A 25,821-nucleotide genomic window follows, 5' to 3' on the forward strand; every position below is an offset into this window, starting at 1 on the left:
TTAACATTTTCGCATTTTATTTAAAAGTGTGGGTATTTATCTAGAAAATAAACACGTGAATAGCTTCTTTCATATCTTTTCTGTGTATCAGGGTGCTTTTTTTTGGCGATTTGAGTTTAAAAATACATAATAAAAATAAAAATACAGAACGCTGTTTTGGTCTGAATTTCTCGTCACCCAAAATACATCCGTGTGTTTTAAGCGGTAAATCGGAAATTAATATTTTCGTTTGAGGTGCCGGGTTTAAGTGAAGGTGTGTGATTTGTTTTTAAAGTATGGATAATTTAAGTGATTATGCACGATGTCGTTCCGTCAAAGAGAAAAACAGATATGTACAAAATCTAAACATTTTAAACGGCGTGGATCCTTATATAATGAGTACAAGTGATTTTAATTTGTGTTTAGACGATGTCCCTACCATAACAATGAATACCATTTTAAACTTTTTTATTTTTGGAATAAGTAAAATAACCCACAATGAAATTCGTGCATTCAAAAGTTTAGAGGCATTTATTCAGTTTTCTCTTTTTTAAATGACTGTGTCTTTCAATATTACAAGTATTATGAGTGGATTTATTTTGATATCCTAAATTTTGTGATGGAACATAATCAGGCTGGTCCACATCCGACAAATCTGCAGGTTTACCTAAAAGAGCACCAATGTAGTAATTTATGAGAAACTGTAAATCTAATAGGTAGTTACTGTACCTAAAATAAAATGATCCGAACAAATATTAGGAATACTTTACTTTGGCTTCGTTAAATCCACTCTTTTCAAGGCTTTTAACCAAAGCTTCCGCCTTTTTTCCCCATCCTGTATATATTTACCTTTATTGTTGCTAATTTTTGGGAAAGGAAAATAAAATTTGTCCGCATTTCTGGTGCTTCGATTCGCGCAACCCACAACAGCACAAAATTTAGGCATTTTTTCCTAAAATACAAAATATTATAATATTAAGATGCTAGTGTATTTAAAAAACATTGATGTACATTAACACATAATCAATTTGCGAAACAAATAATACAGGGTTAGTCACGAGAGAATTACTTCTGAAAATTATTTTTACGCAACCCAAAATACTAATACCCTGTACCACTTGATATTATCTAAATTTAAAATGAAATGCTTAATCCATGATTGCTTTGACTTTGGCAGTGTCACTTTGACGTTAATTAATTTTTAACATTTTTTTTCATCGTTGACTCGCCTCTAGAGCCCCATTGGATCGACGACATACAATCAGATCAATCTGAGCTATACTGAAGCCGTAAGTGCTCTACCAATGTTGTCCGCCGCTAATGTGCATGTGTTAATTCGCCATCTCTGCGTCACCTAGAGCCTCTTCGAAGTGCAAATCTGCAACCTCTGGACTTCTTCGGCCATCCATTCACAAAAAAGCCGTAGCATCCCCCCAAAATGCCCAACATTTTCAACAGATTAGTAGTTAAATTATTTACTTACTTGTTTGAGTTTGTGTTGTAACCTTTGAATAAAATGCCGTAAAAGGAATTTTTAGAAATAATTTTCTCGTGATTAATCGGTTGCAAAAGATCAAGAGGCACACTGACAAATTTATTAGCGGCGCCGGAGGAGATTTCCGACTGGCTGCGGTACCACCATGGACACTCGCGTAACCTCCTTTTCCACAATTGTCAAAATGAGATTGTCAAACTCAAAGCAATCATGGATTAAGCATTTCATTTTAAATTCAGTTAGTATTAGTCTGTGGTTAGTATTAAATGGTACATGGTATTCGTATTTTGGATTGCGTAAAAATAATTTTCAGAAGTAATTCTCTCGTGACTAACCCTGTATAAGATGCAGCGAAGTTAACCTGTACATCGCATTGGAAAACATTATTTTTTAAGGATATTCAAACGTTATGGTGCGTTTTACAGATATCTACACAGTCTAGAAACTGTAACAAACTTACCAAATTATAAAAACACAGTTGACACACTCTCAAATTTAAATGAATTCCGAAAATATTAGCATTAACTCTTATGAGAAAACCGGCTAGTTGTCAAACGCTGCCATCTTGATGACCTCGGATGACGTCAGTGTATTTGGCTAATTAGCTGAAGGAAATTCTGTTTGAACAAAATTTCTTACAACTGCCGCATTACTTATTTTGAAGCAACTAACGGATGTATAATTAAACATATATTCGCAGCAGGTCTTGGAATAGACCACTCAAGTAAGGTTAGAATCAACCACTGCATGGCATTTCTTAATTTAAAAATTTTACTGTGGGTTTCTTATGGGAGCTTGATTTGGCAGGCAAAATACACCGCATAGGTGGAAATCTTAACTAATTCTTGCTTAAGCGATAAAGACTGTAGAATTATTTTCATGTTGCTAGAGGTTTAGCTCTGTAAAAACGTTCTGTTAAAAAAATATTTTGCCACCAAATAGCAATGACTTTGCTCGCTCGTTGCTGTTGCCCAGCAAGAACCAAACAATACGAGGAGGTCTGGAGTGCGTCTTGCCATTAAAAGAGAGGACTAAGGTTTGATAGCATGGGTGAAGGACACCGTATTTTGTAAATTTGGACGCCGTACTTTAAAAATGATGAATACGGTATTCTGTGAATTATGAACGCAGTACTTTGTATATTCTAAAGGCGTACTTTATCAGTCCTGAATGCATGTTATTAACAACATATTTAAAAAAAAATCGGGCATTTTTGGAAAAATATCCACTTTCCTTCGTGTTCACAGCACTTAACACAAAACATTTTCGCTAATATTTATTAACAATAAATTAGAAATTCGCGAACACGTGCTACTTTTAACCCAAAATGAAGCTCCAATGTTGCTGCTACCAGACCGGAATCAAAACTGAACAGAAAGGATCGAAAATGTGACCTTTTATCTGGTAGCTCACGTGACAGTGACATCATCGTACCTCACGATGAGATTGCAAAAATTATTTTTCATATTTTAGATCAGAAATTGTATATTTTCGGGGTTAATTTAACAACGTTTAAACAAACTAATTTGTTTTTACTAACCTCGTGTTCTTAGGAAAACGGATTTCGGTTCAATTATCATATATTGATAGTTATCATATTTGAACATTATGAATTGTATTAATTATGTTTAAATTTTATTTAATTATATCGCGAAAATGTATAGCTTTGACCCACCAACTTCAATCGTTTCGAAAATTTATCCAAAATGTAAACATTGTCGACCAAACGAATCACGGAATCCGATAAATTAAAACTGAAGTCGTACTTACCCTGTTTTCGGTCCTTTTCGGAAAAATATCCATTTTCGTTCGTGTTCACAGCACTAACATAACATATTTTCCGTAATATGTATTAATAATAAACTAGAAATTCGCTAAAACGCTCCACTTTTACGCCGAAATGAAGCGACGATCTTGCCGCCATCAAACAGAAATTAAAACTGAACACAAAGGACCGAAACACGTGACCTTTATACAAGTAGCTCAGGTGACATTGACGTCATCGTACGTCACGATGAGATTGCAAAATTTATTTTTCATATTTTGGCCGGGAAAATGCACATTTTCGGGGATAATTAAACATTGTTTAAACAAATTGATTTGTTTTTAATAATTTCGGGGTTGTAGGACAACGGGTTTCGGTTTAATTATCATACATTGATGCTTATCATATTTAAACATTATAAATGATATTAATTATGTTTAAAATTTATTTATTTATGTCGTAAAAATGTATAGCTTTGATCAACCGATTTCAATCGTTTCGAAAATTTTCCCAAAATTTAAATATTGTCGAGTGAACGAATCACGGAATCCGATAAATTAAAACTGAACTCGAACTTACCCTGTTTTCGGTCCTTTTCGAAAAAATATCCATTTTCGTTCGTGTTCACAGTACTAATACAACACATTTTCACTAATATTTAAATATATAAATTAGAAATTCGTGAAAAGAGCCCTACTTTTAAGCCAAAACGGACTCTGATGTTGCTGCCACCAAACCGAAATCAAAACTAAACGCAGAGGACCGAAAAATGTGACCTTTTATCAGGTGGCTCACGTGACAGTGGCGTCATCGTACGTCACGATGAGATTGCAAAAATTATTTTTCATATTTTCGCTCAGAAATTGTACATGTTCGGGGTTAATTTAACAATGTTTAAACAAACTAATTTGTTTTTGCTAACCTCGTGTTCTTAGGAAAATGGTTTTCGGTTTAATTATCACATATTAATAGTTATATACAGGGTGTCCCAGAATTCGCGCCATTCCCGTGAATGACATGTTCCCTGTCCCGAACTGTGCCGTAATTCGCAAAAAGAATTGTCCAGGCTTTAACCGTGTGAGAACTGGAAGGCGATTAAGTTGACCAATAGAGAGGCTGCTTTTATATCCGAACGTTTCTATGTTCAAAGTTACCTATGCCAAGAACAAAAAATTGGGTAATACTAAAGTTGAATGAATTTTTTTCCGAATCCCCCTCCGTCAATAAAAGGAAACAGAAGTGTGGTTATAAATTTAATCATTTTGACAATTGTTTGTCATAAACTGTCACGAAGTTCATCACTGACCTGAAGAGACGCTTCTGCGCCAAAGATGACTGATTAATGTACACAGAGACGTCAAGGTTTACTTTAAGGCCAGTAGCATGGGACAGAAGTTATTTCTGCGGCCATTCTAGTTAAATTGTGTTTAACTGGGCTGTACATGTCATAAGAGAAGCTGTTTCATTTCATCGTAGGCAAATAATACATTTATTACTATTCTACATAGTGTGGATACCGAACAGCAGGTATTAGAAGTCATTTTCTTAGAGCCCCGTGAATAATGTGTTGTTCTTTTTAACGAAAATTAGTACATTTTCAGAATTCACTATGCATCATATCCCTGATATTAAGTTTATCGTTATTTCTAAAAAAGAGTACCACATGTCCATTCAAAGAACGTTATTAAGTGTACTAAAGAGAAGATGGATCTTTTCAGCCTAGTCGGAAAGGCCGTGCTGGGGCTCCACGGAATGTACGTGTAGGTGCTGAAGAGCAAGTGTTAGAAAACATGGAAGCGGATCCTAGGAGAAATGTCCGCTGCGTAGCGCAAATGAGTGGATGCTCAAGATCGACCACTCATCGTATCCTACAAGAGAGAAGACTGCATCCTTACCATTACACGAGGGTGCAGCATCTGCGACCAGCCGACTACCCGCAACGAGTACATTTTGCTCAATGGTTACTGCGACAAAATGAACTAAATCCTGATTTTTCACGGCGCATTCTTTTCACCGACGAATGTTCATTTTCCCGAGAAGGAATGTTTAATGCACACAATTGGCATTTCTGGGCACACGAAAATTCACATCTCACTAGGGTGAGAGCATATCAGGAGCGATTTACTATTAATCTATGGGCTGGAATCATTGCTACTAGTGTGGTACAAATTTTAATGCATCTGATAAAATTATCACTAAACTCCGTTCCTGTTTATTTCGGTGGGGCCGTTTGTGTTACCTGATTACCTTAATGGGGAGGTATATGCTAATTTTCTACGACTAGAGCTTCCGACGTTGTTGGAAGACGTTCCTTTGAATGTACGGCGGAATATATGGTTTCAGCACAACTTTAAAGAAACTGTTTTAAATCATATGCAACATCAATATTATTCTTGAATAAGTCTCTGTTTTCATTATCTCCCCCACATGATTGACACCACAGCAGATACCTATGATCTCAATACACCAGAGAAGTGGAGTCTCGTCTATTTTTTCGTTGCTTAGATTAGGTATCAGCAACAAAGCTGTTCAGTAAAAATTGATACTGTTTATTGAAAATCATAAGCACCGATTAATCAAAAGCGATATTTATGTTTTAGTACACTTAATAACGTTCTTTGAATGGACGTGTGGTACTCTTTTTTAGAAATAACGATAAACTTAATATCAGGGATATGCTGCATAGTGAATTCTGAAAATGTACTAATTTTCGTTAAAAAGAACAACACATTATTCACAAGGCTCTAAGAAAATGACTTCTAATACCTGCTCTTCGGTATCTACACTATGTAGAATAGTAATAAATGTATTATTTGCCTACGATGAAATGAAACAGCTTCTCTTATGAAATGTACAGCCCAGTTAAACACAATTTAACTAGAATGGCAGCAGAAATAACTTCTGTCCCATGCTACTTGCCTTAAAGTAAACCTTGACGTCTCTGTGTACATTAATCAGTCATCTTTGGCGCAGAAGCGTCTCTTCAGGTCAGTGATGAACTTCGTGACAGTTTATGACAAACAATTGTCAAAATGATTAAATTTATAACCACACTTCTGTTTCCTTTTGTTGACGGAGGGGGATTCGGAAAAAATTCATTCAACTTTAGTATTACCCGATTTTTTGTTCTTGGCATAGGTAACTTGGAACATAGAAACGTTCGGATATAAAAGTAGCCTCTCTATTGGTCAACTTAATCGCCTTCCAGTTCTCACACGGTTAAAGCCTGGACAATTCTTTTTGCGAATTACGGCACAGTTCGGGACAGGGAACATGTCATTCACGGGAATGGCGCGAATTCTGGGACACCCTGTATTTAAACATTATGAATTATATAAATTATGTCATTTCTGCAACTCTTGAGTTATTTTCTAAAATAAATTGACTGATCCATACATTTTTTTGTCACTGCAAAAGCAAATCTAAAAAATATGGATGCAATGATAAATTTACGAAAATATACTGATGATATTTTGCACATTTTAGATAGGATTTATTCGGCAAAATCTTGAGATGACGTCATCAAGTTTTTGGGCTTGATAAACAGATATATTTTGATTAAAAACGTACCATGTTAAACAGTAACTTCAAAACGTCTGCAATAAATCTAAAAATTTAGTTTTGCAATTCTTGATTCAATCAATAAAATAAACTGACTCAGTGATTAATTTTTTTAGAGAAACCCCCTATAAGCAAAACTAAACAATATGAATGGAATGATAAATCACAAGTATAGTCTCATCCTATTTTGGATATTTTAAAAAGGATTCATTTGGCAAAATTTTGGGCTGACGTCATCAATTTTTTGGAGGAAGTAAGTAGTATTTTGAATACAAATTTATTATGCTTATCAGATGTTTAAAACGTCTGCAAGATTTCAAAGCATTCGGTTTGCAGATTCAAAATTAAGTTGTAGGTGAAACGAAGTTCACGGGGTCAGCTAGTTATTTTTTAAATTTTTATTACGTGTGCATGTGAGACAATATTTATTTTTTACTCCCACATACAAAATTTTCCTTGTCCTAGCGCCTATAATGCATGCTACTCCAGAAAGAGCGTTGAAATTATTTTTTTCCAATTTCTACTAATAAAATGCTCATTTTGTATGTTAAATCTCGCTATTAAAACAATAGTTTAATCGAAAGGATGAATAATAGTTATGACAAAAATAAGCCAGTATAGGTGAGTGAGTATGTATGACACGAGCACGATAGTGCGAGTGTTTTACTGAGTCACGAGCCTATACTGGCATTTTTGTCACGTGTATAATATTAAATTTTCTCTTATACCTGCTTATATTCTTTAATTTCCTTCATAAAATGTAAATATATTGGAAATAAAAATATGTAGTTGGCGGCAGTTACAATGACAGAACTGTAAATAAACAATTGTGGAATTAAAAAAAACTGTCATCAAGTTTTATCAAAGAAAAAATAATGGAAATTCCAGAAGAAATCCGTAAAAAGGCATTAAGTGTGGTGCAGAATTTGCTTCCTGATACTTCCAAAGAGCTATACGACCGTGAATATCAACTGTTTAAGCAATGGATGAGGGACAGGTCAACAGACGTTGTTTGTGGAATGTGGACCAGGGAGCTGACATGACTACGCTTAAAAGGTTTGGTGGATGGTCCTCTGATAAAGTTGCAACAGGCTACGTGGAAAATTCTTTAGAGCAGAAGATAAAAATTGCCCAAAAATACTAATAGATTGTTCTGTCAGTGTGTCTTCATGTGATGTTGTGGAAAATGGTGTGGAAACGGCGACGAAGGAGAACCACTCCGTTGAACCATCGACTGGTTCTGCATCAGTTTTTGAATTTCATAAATGCGTTGTACATTTTCATAATAAATAGTGGTTTATTAGTAAATTCGTAAAGCAATGAAATACTGGTCTCTTAGCAATCACTATCTCATTCGATAAGATACTGAAACCATCAGTATCTTATTCGATGATATATGTATTGATGTATTTTAGCAACTCCAAACAATGGTAATAATAGTCTGAATATAAGCAGGTATAAGAGAAAATGTTTATAGCAACACTTTATTCACACTATCATAGATAACACGAATAAAGTAAAAAAACGAAAAATTCGCACTACCATTGAAATTTTCGTTGCTATGGACGTGTGGATATTCAACTAAAATTTGCAACGTTTGATAGTCCACCTCCTGTAAAACAATCCTAATGAAAGTCCAGGAGCGTCGTTTGAGTTTAACCATGACGAAAGTACAGGCAGCTTAGGCAATTTACCTTCTTCAAATGTTCATCATATTAGTAATAGTACAATTAATATTTATGTATATGGATTACCTAAAGAATAATTTTTTTTTTAATTTTTGCGAAATTGGAAAAAATCTTGTGTGATACACGGGAATAAACAAATTTTATCCACTCAAAAACATTATCACACTCAGCTCCGCCTCGTTGCTAAACTGTTTTTTCGCTGGATAAAATTCACTTTTATTCACTTATATCATAAATAGCTATTATATGATCGCTTGCTCCACGCTCCATCCACAATTACCGAAATGCTCTATTCGTCAAAAATGTTTGCTTTTTTTCTGGAATCATTGATGTAGCGTTTTCTTTCTAATTGAAATGGCAAAATAAAAAAAAAGAAAAATGACATAGTTACCTTTACAAATAATTTTACTTTGACATGTAAGGTGTTTCTTGCAAAAATGGTCTGTCTAAGTGAAACTGAGCGCATAGAATTATTAATGATTTAGTTTTGCTCAAATGAAATTAAAAAAAAATAACAATAAAAATAAATATTGTTTAATAATGTAGTTTAATAATGTATTTGCCATTTCAAACAGAAAGAAAGTATGATTGTGTTATATCAATGAATTCAGAAAAAAAAGAACTCTACTCAGAAATGCATGAATTATATGGTAGTGTACCCCTATACCTAATTTCAGTTGATTTGTACAATTGGTTCTCAACATATTTAACCGTTTCCATTCATTATAGCGACCCTGTATAATCATTAATAATTAATACTTGCTCTTCCCGCCTTTTTCTGAGAAACATGGTAGGGGTACGTACTATGAGCAGAGACGGGAAATGACGCATTTTTCTTAAAATTTTGTCTCTAGTTGTGAGACTTTTATCTCTTTGACCTTTTCTCCTAAATAAGCTTTTATGAAGGTCCCAAGCGGTCGACCAGCTTACCGGCCTAGTGATTGACAACTGTCTAACGCTCTCCATAGTGCTTGCATTGTGGGTTGCCTAATTTAGAAAACAGAAATACGGGCTCGGTCCGACGGACCCTTAACTTTCATAACGAAATAACTATTTATGCAGTAAAAAGCAAAAGTGACACATTTTATTACGCGAAGTGAAATTGCCCTCGAGGCGTTAGCCGAAATGGGGCAAACGTGAAGTAATAAAAGACACTTTTGCCTCGCATAGCATACAAGATTTTTTGTAATTTAGTTCATTCGTAGATATTTTTTCAAAAAATTTTGATTTAACTGTCAATCGTAATAAGGATCGTAGTTTGCAGTGTTACGGAAATGAAAGCGTTACTATTTACATATTTTTGCAAAAACGCGAAAAACTAATTACACGTTACACATTTCGTTAATTTCATCAGTGTTTTTGTGTGTGACGCCGTATTAGTATTAATAATCTTAAGAAACATGAGTGATTCAAAAGATGACGTGCTGTTGGAGATTGAAAACGTTGCCAAAGAAGCAATTTCAAATTTATTACCGTCAAAGTCGAAGGAATTGTATGAAATGGCTTACAAACGCTATGAAAATTGGTGTCAGCTGAAGGTCAAAATTACGTCAGAAAAAGCAATTTTTGCGTATTTTTCCAAAAAAGCAAAGAGCCGAAAAGCGTTTACAGTCTGGAGTCAATTTATACATTTCATTGTTTTTTAAAGCGAAACGCTGAAGGCAGTGGCGGCTCGTGACTGTCTGATGTGGTGAGGCGATGATAGAAGTTTGACAATAATATTATCAATAATAAAATTAATTAAATTAATGTGATTAATGCATATTACTTGATCTTAGTAGTCAGTAATGATAGAAGTCTTGCCTGAATACCGTTCATTTCCCCGTCAGTAGTGGGTCCTAATAATAGTAATAATAATAATAATATTAACACCCATAACACATTTCATCAACAATGTTTTTACAAGTCAAAATTTTGTTTAAACTAGCACTTTCTTGGAGGGATTCGGCAATTGTTGTGTTCCTTTCTAAATCTTTTAAGCCCATGAAATTTTTAATGTGTACTTTGGAACTTTTATGTAACTTTGCACTTCGAATGAAATTCTTTAAATCGTTATATCTCGGAGACGTCGTCCATGTGTTTTTTACATTGCCTAAGAGTAGACACGGCCAACAATATAGACTTTCAGCATAAATATTACGGCTACGGCAGAGCCGTTTATGTTTCGTACCAGGCTGGTTTAAAAGATCTGGAGTACTGATGACATTGTCGCTTATCAATGGAAGTTAACGGTTTTGACTGTTCGATATTTAGCAAAATTTACCGACGTTCTAACTCGGTTCGTCGTGAAAACGGCGTTTCAAGAAGCAACATGACAATATCGTACTCGGGATTCATGTTTCACTCACCTGTACCCTGTACCTATGAAAGAGACAAAAACACGAAACACCAACTCCTGGACTTTTATTCACGTTTATGCTAATTACCCACGCACCCTGCATCCCTTCTATTCTGTAAAATAAATGGGAAAATGGTTTAATGGGTCCGCCGAAATTGGCCGAGAAGCATCGAAGATATCGCCTCAGTTGCGAGCGAATTCATGTATAGGAGTATAGCAGCTGAGTCATGGAAATCCGTGTCTGTGATTGGGCTTCATTGGCTCAAGTGAACCGACGCTCTGGCCGCTTCAGTTAAAGAATTCGGGGCATGAATCGTACAGTATTCAACGGAAAATGTCCGCAGAAAGTGTAAAAATAAAAAATCATCTACAGATTTACCATTTCAACATATTTTTGTAACTAAAAATGCATTGAAAGCTCTTTTTTAATTATAAATTAAATCAATCTGTTCTTAAGATATATGCTGTGAGGCGCCGCCTCACTTGCCTCATATGACGAGCCGCCACTGGCTGAAGGTTATAAACCGAAAAGATCAAAAACCTTTACAAGGAACGACATCAGCAGATTTTCAAGGGAAACAGACGGCAATATTTATCTGGCAATTAAGGTATTTTTGCAAAAAATTATTGAATTTGTTGTACAATTCCAATTTACAATGTTAATTCAAGATGCATATAAAAAGTTCGCGCAACAAAACGAACAGGATATTTAGATGTCTACCTTCTATCGAATCCTCTTAACATACCAAATACAGACGAAGAAATCGCTCCTCAATTATTCATTTCTATACGTTCAGTATCAGAAAATGACGATTTCACTGCTTTAAAAAAATCCAAGAATTCCTTTACAACAGGTCCAGATGGCATTCCTAGCTTCATTCTGAAGGATTGTTCTAGAATTTTGGTCAAACCGTTGCAGATAATCTTTAACCTTATTATAAATCAAGGCAAGTTTCCCGAAATTTGGAAGAACGCTTGCATTTGCCCTTTCTTTAAAACTGGTGACCAGGGGCGGCTCATGACTTGAAAAGTTGATGAGGCAAAGCACAATACGCTCCAAAATATAAATAAATCAAGATTACTTAAATATTTTCTACTTAGTCAAATAAACAAATTTGTAAACTCATTTAACTGTCCACCAAGAACCAACGTGAAGGTGTAAGGAACTCTTGTAAGGAAAGAATGGGAATGACAGGACAAAAGGAAAGGGAAACCTGGTCAGAAAAAACTAATATAACTTAACAAAAAACAAAATTAAAATAAACTTTAAAGAAAACAAATATTTCTTCGTCTTCTAGGGGTCATGAAAGATCGAGAAAACGCAAAAGTAGACAGTCGGCCGACGGACTCGATTACAATACTTCCTTTGCTTACGCTCGGGAAGTAAAAAGGTCAACTACAACAAACCTAGCGTGTTTCGCACAGGCTCTAATTTAGGACCCTTGTTATTCCTCCTTTTTATTAACGATGTTGTTGAAAACATTACAACTAATATATTATTGTTCGCAGATGATATTAAACTTTTCTTGGATGTTAGATTGAATATATTGGTGGAAGACTGTAAATCACTTCAGTGGAATTTGAATATTATTTGCAGTTAGTGTAATGACAACCGCTTAACTTTAAATAAGGATAAATGCTTTATTGTCTCGTACACGAGAAAACAAGAACCATTAATCTTTAATTATCAACTCTCAAATATAGACTTAAACCGTAAATATAGCTTTAAAGATTTAGGAATAATTTTTGATGCAAAGTTCACCTTTATTGAACATATTACGAATATCGTCTTTCACGCCTACAAAATGTATGTCTTTATTTGTAGAAATAGTAAAGAGTTTAGCGATGTACGTACCTTGTGTAGTTTATATTACGTGCTTGTAAGATGCAGATTAGAATATGGAGTGATTATTTGGAATCCGATATACGAAAATCATACAAATAGCTTAGAAAGAGTACAACGCTGAACGAAACTTTGACCATGTAGCTCTAGTAAATAGATTTAACTTTTTATCCTTAAAAACAAGACGCATTATTACCTATTATTGTGAAAATGGTTTTTAATTTGCTGAATAATAAAATTGATGCTCCTTCATTGCTTAGCAGAATAAATTTCAAGGTACCAAGAATAGCATCGCGGCAAGAAATATTATTCTATTGTTCGGTAACTAGAACAAATGTAATCCGGAAGTCGCCTATGCATTTAATATGTGACTTCTTCAATAGAATTGCTAAGAAATGTGATGTAAACTGTAGCAAATTTAGTGTGGTGAAAAATTTAATTGTAAGTACTGAATGTTTATGGGATTCATTTTTTGTGTTAGTTTTATTATTGTTATTATAGTGATAGGGCAGTAGTTAAGTTTTTGTTCCTTATAATTGGGTTTAACCTGTTGGGAATAAAGCGATATTATTATTTCTGTACGTTACTTTGATAGTTGGGGCACAGTAGGTTGGGGTGGCTGGTGGATGTCGAAAAGATGAATTAGTCGACATGCTGATTGAAGACATCCTCTAACGTTAGCGGATTATCATCTACTATTAATGGTGCAACATTTAAAAACTGTACTGTTAATATTTATGTGCTGATAGAATAATGTGATTTTTTGTCAGTAGTGATAAAAAGAGTAATATTTCGTAACTGAAAATGCATATGAAATGTCGATATTTGACAACTAAATTACAAAAAGTAACTTTATTACTTAACAAGTCGTAAATAAATATTTATATTATATATTTAGTTATTCAGTTAGTTCCTTTTTAAGGCAAATTAACAAACGCCTATGTTTATAAATAATTTACTTGAAGAAAAACGCTGGGAAACATTCTGGTAGGCTATAAAAAATATATCTTGAGAACATTCGAGGTTTACAGGTATTTGTCCGCTTACTTTTTTGTTTCAAGTGCATATTTTCCGAGTTGTAATTAATAATATGTCCTGCGAAACCCTTCAAATTTTAAAAAGAATCCCTTATTTGTGTTTTTCTTTAAAAAATGAAATAAAGCAGTTCCGTAACATGTATTAGGATTGGAATTATTTAGTAGTACAGTAGGTGACCTCCGGAAGTAAAACAGTTATAGAGTCGTAACCAGCAGACTCCGACAAAAGCAGGGGACCAGGCACCCAACATTCAGTTAGATTTTGCTGTGACTACGTGGATATCGTATTATTTAACTTCAATAATATGTGCATTCAAAAGTGAACGCGTTACGAAATTATAATAAAAATGGACTTGCTATCTAGATACAGACGATTTTCTATTCCAAAGAGGTAAGTTCTATTTTGTAGTAATATAAATTTATTATGTGCATTACTATTTTGTAGTTTTTAAATACTTTTAGAACATAATACGTGAAACTGAAATACGTGCGTTTCTTTTTTCTATACCTACGTCGCGGTGTAGTATATTATATACTTTAGCTGTCATGTGTCCAAAAAGGTAACATAATTTCGGAAAATTTTAATAATAAAATCTGACGATAACATCATCTTATTTTCTTGTTAATTAAATCCTTAATTTTGTTCATTATAATAAAATAAAACGCTTTATTTTTCTAACAAACTTAAATGACAATATTTTCAAAAATAGACTATACATTTACCAGTCAAAACAGCTTAAATCAAGTAAATTCACGTTTTCAATCAGTTTTTGTGGGACAAGACGTAGAAAACTTATTAGTGAGTACTATATTACAAGTGGCCGGCAGAAAGTCTGGAGTCTTAAGAATTACTGGAAATATTGGAATTCTGTAAACGCCATTGTTAAATTGTGTAACAAAATTTTAAAATTTAACTTTGAATCTGCAAAACCTAGTGCTATCTTGCAAACTTTTTAGGGTTATCGTAAGCATAGTAAATCGTTAATAAAAGTGTACCTGTTTATTGTTTATTCCCTACCCAAAAAAAAAACTGTTAACGTCATCTCGAAATTTTAATGAATAAATCTGAAATATGCACAATTTTAATAAGAGTCTACCTTTGTGGTTTATCAACACAAATGAGGCGACATGTTTTCTTGTCCATCACATTTTTCCGAAAATTAGAGAATACAGAGGTCCGTGAAATTGACCCCAGCAATGTAAAATATTTACCTAAATTTACTACAAAAAATTAGTAAGTTATTTGTAAGTATTTGTAAATCAACTTTTATAATTTTTACTTCCCGAGCGTAAGCAAAGGAAGTATTGTAATCGAGTCCGTCGGCCGACTCTCTACTTTTACGTTTTCTCGATCTTTCATGACCCCTAGAAGACGAAGAAATGGGTCTCCCATTTCCGTCTGTCTGTCCGTCTGTCCGTCCGTCTGTCCGTCCGTCTGTCCGTCTGTCCGTCTGTCCGTCTGCCGTCCCGGATTTTTATTAGACAGATAATCTCCGAAAGTACTCGACCGATTGTTGTGAAATTTTGTACTTATATTAAGAATATCATGTACATGGTAAAACGCTAGCCAAAATTTGTCTAATCATCCCCACCACTAATGCGATGACGTCACTTCAAAATTGTACATAGTAAATGGGTTTTGAATTGTATAAAATAACATAGTCCTACACATGTAGTTTACAACTCTGAATCGACTTTTCACCCGAAACGTCCAGATTTTTGGAAAAAAAATCAAAATTATAAAACAACATTTTGACATTTAATTTTTAATCTGCTAACCAGAATGCTTTGAAATGTTGCAGATGTTTTAAGGCTATAAAGAGCATCATAAATCTTTAGTCAAAAAATATTTGCTTATCCCCTCCAAAAACTTGATGACGTCAGCTCAAAAGTTTGTGGAATAAATCATATCTAAAATGTACAAAATATGATGAGTCTGTACTTGTGATCTATCACTCCATTCATATTTTTTGGATTTGCATATACAGGGTGACTCAAAAAAATTAATGAATGCGTAAATTTATTTTATCGATTTAATCAGGAATTACAAAACCGAATGCTTTGAAATCTTGGGAATATTTTAAAGTTATTATAAGCATGGTAAACTTTTGTTCAAAATGTATTTGTTCATCCCTCCTAAAAAAATTGGTCTAAAGAGTTTAGACAGTACTTCCCTCGCTGTCGGAAACTTGACGACTGCATGCCTATTGTGTTTTTTTTTCTCATTACATTTTTGTAGTGGGAATTTAAAAAAAAATGTGATGACGTCATCAACATTTTTGCAAGGACACGTATATCAGTTGGGATAGATGTAGTGTAATACTAAGAATAAAATTATTGTATTCCCAAATTTTCGGGAAAATGAATTGGGTCGTTTTGAATATTGATTTCTTATGATCAATAAAATAACGAAACAATTTACTCACGTATACGGCGCCGGTGTGTAATATGTAGAGAGCGGATTTCTGTCGGGCTTGGCAAGGCCAAACTCGGTACGGCTCGTACGGGATGCGAATTCATTGCGGTTGCGGACTGCACTTCGTTTATTTGAGATTAGAATAACGCTGTTTCGTTGCACTCTGCTGTTAATTCCCGTTCTCATTTACTTAGCCGTTTGATTAATAAACCGTTAATTATATTTACGGAATTAGTACTGATTAAATTCTAGCACCCGCTACTGAGTCCCGGCGATCCAGCGCGTCCCCACCTATAATCGTGACGTAGCCCGACAAAAATCCGCTGTCTAGTAATATGAAAGGCAACTGAAAATCGTTTATGTATAAACATTCTTAATTTAAGAGGACAAGCGTAACAGCATACGTGAGAGTCAAACAGAGAAACTGTAAACAAAACGACCATCGGTTTTATTGCTTCGACTTCCGCTTATTATATAAAACATTGGGTTTTATTTTAATTCTTGACGATGAAATTCACAATTGGTTGATTATAAACATGTCGATTTCACATTCGCGGAACCAAGTGAGCGCATAAAACAAATGCAGGTCTGTAATGTTAAAGTCGATGTAAATAAGCGTGCTACCCTTATGTTTCAACCGAGTTTTTCCTTTAACAAATTTTGTGTCTACCAAATTGGGTTGGTTGGGGTGTAATACTAATAATAATAAGTGTTGCCTTTAATTTAATCAATAAAATAAATTGACTTCATTAATTTTTTCAAACCACCTCTTAAGAAAATCTAAAAAATTTGAATGGAATGATAAATTACAAGTACAAACTCATCATATTTTTTGCATTTTGGATAGGATTTATTCAGCAAAATTTAAGGGTGACGTCATCAATTTTTTAAGGAGGGATGAACAAATACATTTTGAACAAAAGTTTACCATGCTTATAATAACTGTAAAATACTCCCAAGATTTCAAAGCATTCGGTTTTGTAATTCATGATTGAATCGATAAAATAAATTCACGCCTTCATTAATTTTTTTGAGTCACCCTGCATATGCAAATCCAAAAATATGAATGGAATGATAAATCACAAGTACAGACTCATCATATTTTGTACATTTTAGATACGATTTATTCGGCAAACTTTTGAGCTGACGTCATCAGTTTTTTGTAGAAGATAACCAAATATATTTTGACTAAAAATTTATTATGCTCTTTATAACTTTAAAACATCTGCAAGATCCCAGAGCATTCGGTTTTGTAGTTCCTGATTAAATCAATAAAACATATTTAAGCATTCATTAATTTTTTTGAGTCACCCTGTATATGCAAATCCAAAAAATATGAATGGAGTGATAGATCACAAGTACAGACTCATCATATTTTGTACATTTTAGATATGATTTATTCCACAAACTTTTGAGCTGACGTCATCAAGTTTTTGGAGGGGATAAGCAAATATATTTTGACTAAACATTTATTATGCGCTTTATAATCTTAAAACATCTGCAAGATTTCAAAGCATTCGGTTTTGTAGTTTCTGAGTAAATCAGTAAAATAAATTTACGCATTCATTAATTTTTTTGAGTCACCCTGTATATGCAAATCCACAAAATATGAATGGAGTGATAGATCACAAGTACAGACTCATCATATTTTGTACATTTTAGATATGATTTATTCCACAAACTTTTGAGCTGACGTCATCAAGTTTTTGGAGGGGATAAGCAAATATTTTTTGACTAAAGATTTATGATGCTCTTTATAGCCTTAAAACATCTGCAACATTTCAAAGCATTCTGGTTATCAGATTAAAAAGTAAATTTCAAAATGTTGTTTTATAATTTTGATTTTTTTTTCCAAAAATCTGGACGTTTCGGGTGAAAAGTCGATTCAGAGTTGTAAACTACATGTGTAGGACTATGTTATTTTATACAATTGAAAACCCATTTACTATGTACAATTTTGAAGTGACGTCATCGCATTAGTGGTGGGGATGATTAGACAAATTTTGGTTAGCGTTTTACCATCTACATGATATTCTTAATATAAGTACAAAATTTCACAACAATCGGTCGAGTACTTTCGGAGATTATCTGTCTAATAAAAATCCGGGACAACAGACGGACAGACGGACGGACAGACAGAAGGACAGACGGACAGACGGACAGACGGACAGACGGACAGACGGACAGACGGACAGACGGACGGACAGACGGACGGACAGACGGACAGACAGACGGAAATGGGAGACCTATTTCTTCGTCTTCTAGGGGTCATGAAAGATCGAGAAAACGTAAAAGTAGAGAGTCGGCCGACGGACTCGATTACAATACTTCCTTTGCTTACGCTCGGGAAGTAAAAATTGATGACGTCACCCTTAAATTTTGCTGAATAAATCCTATCTAAAATGCAAAAAATATGATAAGATTGTACTTGTGATTTATCATTCCATTCATATTTTTTAGATTTTCTTAAGAGGTGGTTCAAAAAAATTAATGAAGTCAATTTATTTTATTGATTAAATTAAAGGCAACACTTATTATTAGTAACACATCCCAACCAACCCAATTTGGTAGACACAAAATTTGTTAAAGGAAAAACTCGGTTGAAACATAAGGGTAGCACGCTTATTTAGATCGACTTTAACATTACAGACCTGCATTTGTTTTATGCGCTCACTTGGTTCCGCGAATGTGAAATAGACATGTTTATAATCAACCAATTGTGAATTTCACCGTCAAGAATTAAAATAAAACCCAATGTTTTATATAATAAGCGGAAGTCGAAGCAATAAAACCGATGGTCGTTTTGTTTACAGTTTCTCTGTTTGACTCTCACGTATGCTGTTACGCTTGTCATCTTAAATTAAGAATGTTTATACATAAACGATTTTCAGTTGCCTTTCATATTACTAGACAGCGGATTTTTGTCGGGCTACGTCACGATTATAGGTGGGGACGCGCTGGATCGCCGGGACTCAGTAGCGGGTGATAGATAATCACTGAATTTAATCAGTACCAATTCCATAAATATAATTAACGATTTATTAATCAAACGGCTAAGTAAATGAGAACGGGAATTAACAGCAGAGTGCAACGAAACAGCGTTATTCTAATCTCAAATAAACGAAGTGCAGTCCGCAACCGCAATGAATTCTCATCCCGTACGAGCCGTACCGAGTTTGGCCTTGCTTAGCCCGACAGAAATCCGCTCTCTAGATATTACACACCGGCGCCGTATACGTGAGTAAATTGTTTCGTTATTTTATTGATTATAAGAAATCAATATTCAAAACGACCCAATTCATTTTCCCGAAAATTTGGGAAAACAATAATTTTATTCTTAGTATTACACTACATCTATCCCAACTGATATACGTGTCCTTGCAAAAATGTTGATGACGTCATCACAATTTTTACTTCCCGAGCGTAAGCAAAGGAAGTATTGTAATCGAGTCCGTCGGCCGACTCTCTACTTTTACGTTTTCTCGATCTTTCATGACCCCTAGAAGACGAAGAAATAGGTCTCCCATTTCCGTCTGTCTGTCCGTCTGTCCGTCCGTCTGTCCGTCCGTCTGTCCGTCCGTCTGTCTGCCGTCCCGGATTTTTATTAGACATATAATCTCCGAAAGTACTCGACCGATTGTTGTGAAATTTTGTACTTATATTAAGAATGTCATGTAGATAGTAAAACGCTAACCAAAATTTGTCTAATCATCCCCACCACTAATGCGATGACGTCACCTCAAAATTGTACATAATAAATGGGTTTTCAGTTGTATAAAATAACATAGTCCTACACATGTAGTTTACAACTCTGAATCGACTTTTCACCCGAAACGTCCAGATTTTTGGAAAAAAAATCAAAATTATAAAACAACATTTTGAAATTTAATTTTTAATCTGCTAACCAGAATTCTTTGAAATGTTGCAGATGTTTTAAGGCTATAAAGAGCATCATAAATCTTTGGTCAAAAAATATTTGCTTATACCCTCCAAAAACTTGATGACGTCAGCTCAAAAGTTTGTGGAATAAATCATATCTAAAATGTACAAAACATGATGAGTCTGTACTTGTGATCTATCACTCCATTCATATTTTTTGGATTTGCATATACAGGGTGACTCAAAAAAATTAATGAATGCGTAAATATATTTTATTGATTTAATCAGGAACTACAAAACCGAATGCTCTGAAATCTTGCAGATGTTTTAAGGTCATAAAGAGCATAATAAATGTTTAGTCAAAATATATTTGCTTATCCCCTCCAAAAACTTGATGACGTCAGCTCGAAAGTTTGCCGAATAAATCATATCTAAAATGTACAAAATATGATGAGCCTGTACTTGTCATTTATCACTCCATTCATATTTTTTGGATTTGCATATACAGAGTGACTCAAAAAAATTAATGAATGCGTAAATATATTTTATTGATTTAATCAGGAACTACAAAACGGAATGCTCTGACATCTTGCAGATGTTTTAAGGTTATAAAGAGCATAATAAATGTTTAGTCAAAATATATTTGCTTATCCCCTCCAAAAACTTGATGACGTCAGCTCGAAAATTTGCCGAATAAATCATATCTACAATGTACAAAATATGATCAGTCTGTACTTGTGATCTATCACTCCATTCATATTTTTTGGATTTGCATATACAGGGTGATTCAAGAAAATAAATGAAAGCGTAAATTTATTTTACTGATTTACTCAGGAACTACAAAACCGAATGCTTCGAAATCTTGAAGATATTTTAAAATTATCATAAGCATGGTAAATTTTTAATCAAAACGTATTTGGTCGTCCCCCCTAAAAAATTTATAACGTCACCACAAAATTTTGCCGAATAAATCGTATCTAAAATGTACAAAATATGATGAGTCTGTACTTGTGATTTATCATTCCATTCATATTTTTGGATTTGCATATGCAGGGTGACTCAAAAAAATTAATGAATGCGTGAATTTATTTTATCGATTTAATCAGGAATTACAAAAGCGAATGCTTTGAAATCTTGGGAATATTTTAAAGTTATTATAAGCATGGTAAACTTTTGGAGGGATGAGCGTGAATTTACTTTATCGATTTAATCAGGAATTACAAAAGCGAATGCTTTGAAATCTTGGGAATATTTTAAAGTTATTATAAGCATGGTAAACTTTTGGAGGGATGAGCGTGAATTTACTTTATCGATTTAATCAGGAATTACAAAAGCGAATGCTTTGAAATCTTGGGAATATTTTAAAGTTATTATAAGCATGGTAAACTTTTGGAGGGATGAACTCCTAAAAAAATTGATGACGTCACCCTTAAATTTTGCTGAATAAATCCTATCTAAAATGCAAAAAATATGATGAGTTTGTACTTGTGATTTTTTAGATTTTCTTAAGAGGTGGTTCAAAAAAATTAATAAAGTCAATTTATTTTATTGATTAAATTAAAGGCAACACTTATTATTAGTATTACACCCCAACCAACCCAATTTGGTAGACACAAAATTTGTTAAAAGAAAAACTCGGTTGAAACATAAGGGTAGCACGCTTATTTACATCGACTTTAACATTGCAGACCTGCATTTGTTTTATGCGCTCACTTGGTTCCGCGAATGTGAAATAGACATGTTTATAATCAACCAATTGTGAATTTCACCGTCAAGAATTAAAATAAAACCCAATGTTTTATATAATAAGCGGAAGTCGAAGCAATAAAACCGATGGTCGTTTTGTTTACAGTTTGACTCTCACGTATGCTGTTACGCCTGTCATCTTAAATTAAGAATGTTTATACATACACGATTTTCAGTTGCCTCTGATACGTATACGTGAGTAAATTGTTTCGTTATTTTATTGATTATTACAAATCAATATTCAAAACGACCCAATTCATTTTCCCGAAAATTTGAGAATATAATAATTTTATTCTTAGTATTACACTACATCTATCCCAACTGATATATGTGTCCTTGCAAAAATGTTGATGACGTCATCGCAATTTTTTTTTAAATTCCCCCTACAAAAATGTAATGAGAAAAAAAACACAATAGGCATGCATTCGTCAAGTTTACGACAGCGAGGGAAGTACTGTCTAAACTCTTTAGACCAATTTTTTTAAATTCCCACTACAAAAATGTAATGAGAAAAAAAAACACAATAGGCATGCAGTCGTCAAGTTTTCGACAGCGAGGGAAGTACTGTCTAAACTCTTTAGACCAATTTTTTAAGTGATATGTTTATCTGCTATTAATTAATCTGTATGTGGGGGCTAAATTCACGGGGGCCCAAACTTTTCTGAAAAGGTTTTTTTTTGTCATTGTAATATTTTGTATAGCATTTGTAAGTATTTGTAAGCCGTATTTTAGAATTTGTAAGTGCCATATTAATCTGTAATTAATTAGTCAAAATGTGGTGGCTAAGTTCACGGGAACCTCCACTTTGGTCAAAAATGTTGTTTTTCTTTTATTAATAATTTGTATAACATTTGTAAGAATTTGTAAACTGAATTTTATAATTTGTAAGTGCAATATTTACCCAGAATTAATTCATCGACATGTGAGAGCTAGGGCCGCAGGAGCATCCATTTTCATCAAAAAAGGTGTCTTTCTTTTATTAATATATTTTGTAAGAATGACACAATGTATAATCAAACAATTAAAATAGGAAAATTAAATTGTTGAAGCAATTTTTTACATTACAACTAAGTTGAAAAAAACAGTGTTTATTCAGACCTCCAGTACTAAATATATTATTAGATTATTTTCTTCAAGACAAAAATGTTGTGCGAGACAGCATTTGTTTATAAATGGATACGAGTCAATTTGAACCCTCTGAATTGAAGAATTAACTAAAAAGAATAATTAACTAAGTATATTTCCGTTCTTTCGATAATACTCATTTTTCGTTTACATCTAAACAGGAATGCAGAATTCTACCTTGATTAAAAATATGCATGCACGTATTGCACATGCTAATATTTCTATTACTAAACAATTTTCATTTTTTAAATTTTCAGATGTTGACCTAAAGGATTATAATAATTCGTTGACATGGTTAATTTTTTGGCATTACAAATATAGACGTAGGTACACACACACATTTAAAATCTTTTCAAAATTAATTTTTAATACAAGGGACACCTAAGTAAAGTTTCAAAAGTAAAAATGAAAGTAATAGCTTTTATTAATAAAATAATAACTATGTAGCTGCAAAATATATTACAATGTAAAAACAATTTTAATTTAGAGTGTTAGTGCCTCTGGCGGGGACCTGTTTCACCCCTCTCCACCCGTAAGGGTGGGAGCCAGGGCCACCACCACCTTCGAATACAGGGAACATTCATTCACTATTCATCATTCACTCTTCAAGCACTCTTCAAGCGGTTAACATACTCTTTATATTCAATCTCTGGACCTAACGCTCATAATATCATACTCGCTCTAGAACACACTTGTTATTTATTTAATAAAACTATAAAACGACTGTCCGCTGCTCTTATTCATAATCCATCAAACTTAACATGGTCCTTCGAGCCGGATCAGCGACAGTAAATCAGTAACAGTGATAAGTGATAAGTGTAGTTCGATAAATCATCGTGGCTTGGAATTCAACATTCCACCTAAATCATCAAGTATTCAAAAATCGGTAACGGCCGCGAGTGCAGTGCAAATCATCGAGGGTCATTCATCAAGAAACTCAGGTAGGCTTTAGTTTTGTCCATTTTGCGTAGTGCATTATTCTCGTACTGACGATGTCGAATAACAAATCTCTCTGGAAATTTATCGTTCTTGTTAATGATATACATTCACATGCGGAGTTCATCTCGGAAGTTACAAACCACCAAAAAATAGGCGAGTTAAGATGCAGGTTGGAAGATTTGAAACGGGTACAATCTAACGTACAAAATTTTATAGTTGAACATAAATCGGAAATCGTGGTATTTTTAGATGACACGAGTAGCGAAGAATCTAACAAACCCGCAGTTTATAATCTCGGACCCGTGCAAACCTATATCCATGAAATATCGGAATTATATACTGCTCTAATCAAAAAAGCCGATTTGTTGTATCATCTTCCTTTCCCGAATTCGTTTAATGTAAATACTAACAATGCTCATCTCGAAAAACGTTGTGAAAATCTAAAACCCATAAAAGTGGACAACATGCTAAATGGAGAACCCATTAAACTTCATAAGACTACCAATGATCCGGTTAATGTGCGGTTTACCCCTGCACTATTCATTAAGTATAAAACTATCGATAACAAAAAAGTCATTATTTCAGAAACGCATAAGTTAATACCGAATTCTCACAAATTATTATCAAATTCAATATCCAACAAACCGAAAAATCATCCTGATAATAATTCCTGCAACTCTGTGGGCATGTCCCAAACTAAGATAGATAACACATCCAATCCAAAATCAGAGACCGCGTTAGTTCCAATAAAAAATCCTACAGATAATTTGAAAGATTGTAGCTCATTATTGGATATCTGTAAGCAATGTGAATCCAAAACCAAACATTTGGGTAAATCATTAAAATCAAACACAAACAAGGTACAAGTAAGCAATAATCAATCAATCCCGTGTTTTATATGTTCCCAAATGCACAACATATTCAATTGTACAAATTTTTTAAGTTTAACGCCCAACGATAGAGTGGAACAAATAAAGAAAATGAATCGTTGCTTCAATTGTTTAAGAAGTAATCACGTCGCGAAAAATTGTTACATATCTAGGCGTTGTAAACAATGTCATAAGAAGCACCACACGCTTTTGCACACAGAAACAAACAATAACCTTCCCAAGAATGAAATCAAAAATAAACCAGATGAGGATTCCGATAATCCTGAAGACACCTCGAAATGTAATTTAGCTATTCCGTCTAGTGTACTTTTATCCACCGGTTTGATTCGCGTAATGGGCCAATCAGGTAAAGTAAAAGAATGTCGCGTTTTCTTGGACATCGGGAGTAAATCTCAATTCATCACCGAAAATTTGGGCAAGTCTTTGGAATTACATATTCATAGCATCGATACGTCAATCGTAGCAATTCTTGATAAGAAAAAACATTCAGAAAATGCGCTCAGGCTACATCCAATAGTAATCGTTTAATAACTGACAAACAACATAAGCTAAAACCAGAAAATATCAAATGGAGTTTAATTCTCCCGCGTGGGCCCAATTTTGGTGGTTTGTGGGTGGCGTGGATTAAATTCGTAAAAACTCACATCCAGAGCGTTATCGGATACAACCATCTAACGTACGAGGTGATGCGTGCGCTTTTGGTCAGGATTGAAGCTGTCCTGAATTCGCACCCTGTGACGCCGCTTTCCAGCGACGTTACTAATTCAGCCGCACTGACTCCGGGCCATTGTCTTGTTGGCCATCCATTGACAACTCCAGTAGAAAAGGAATACACTACTATTCCTGTCAACATCCTTTCCCGTTGGCAATTGAGTGAATCCTGTCGCCAACATTTTTGGAAGCGCTGGTCCGCGGAATATCATACGACGCTGCAGGGGAGATCCAGGTGGCAAACCCTCTCAAAAAACGTTCCCGGCACTGGAGCGCTGGTACTACCGATCAAAGAAGACAACCGGCTCCCGTTGCGGTGGCGATTACAACGAATAGTGCAAGTGCATCGCGGCAAAGACGATCAGGTTCGCGTAGTGTCTGTGCAGTGTCGAAATTGCATCATAAAGTG

The 25,821-nt window shown here is 34.2% G+C and overlaps 1 protein-coding gene and 1 long non-coding RNA gene across 2 annotated transcripts in view; one reads left to right on the forward strand and one right to left on the reverse strand.

Moving 5' to 3' along the window:
- Positions 1–302: 302 nt before the first annotated feature.
- LOC135143325 (uncharacterized) lies at positions 303–2,056 on the reverse strand. Its single transcript, XR_010282751.1, has 3 exons — positions 1,935–2,056; positions 709–931; positions 303–646 (listed from the first exon to the last, which is right to left on the reverse strand). It is a non-coding gene; the product is annotated as an uncharacterized LOC135143325 (long non-coding RNA).
- An 11,869-nt stretch (positions 2,057–13,925) lies between these two features.
- Positions 13,926–25,821, forward strand: part of LOC135143119 (heparan sulfate 2-O-sulfotransferase pipe) — a 268,339-nt gene continuing 256,443 nt past the window's right edge. Inside the window, exon 1 of the mRNA XM_064074982.1 lies at positions 13,926–14,097. Coding sequence (XP_063931052.1) covers positions 14,054–14,097 — 44 coding nt within the window. The 5' untranslated portion in view covers positions 13,926–14,053. The remainder of the gene's footprint in view (positions 14,098–25,821) is intronic.

This window comes from Zophobas morio, unplaced genomic scaffold (assembly GCF_036711695.1).
Source record: "Zophobas morio isolate AGI-343-1 ecotype UQ-CSIRO unplaced genomic scaffold, CSIRO_AGI_Zmor_V1 ptg000058l, whole genome shotgun sequence".
In the NCBI taxonomy this organism is placed as follows: domain Eukaryota; kingdom Metazoa; phylum Arthropoda; class Insecta; order Coleoptera; family Tenebrionidae; genus Zophobas; species Zophobas morio.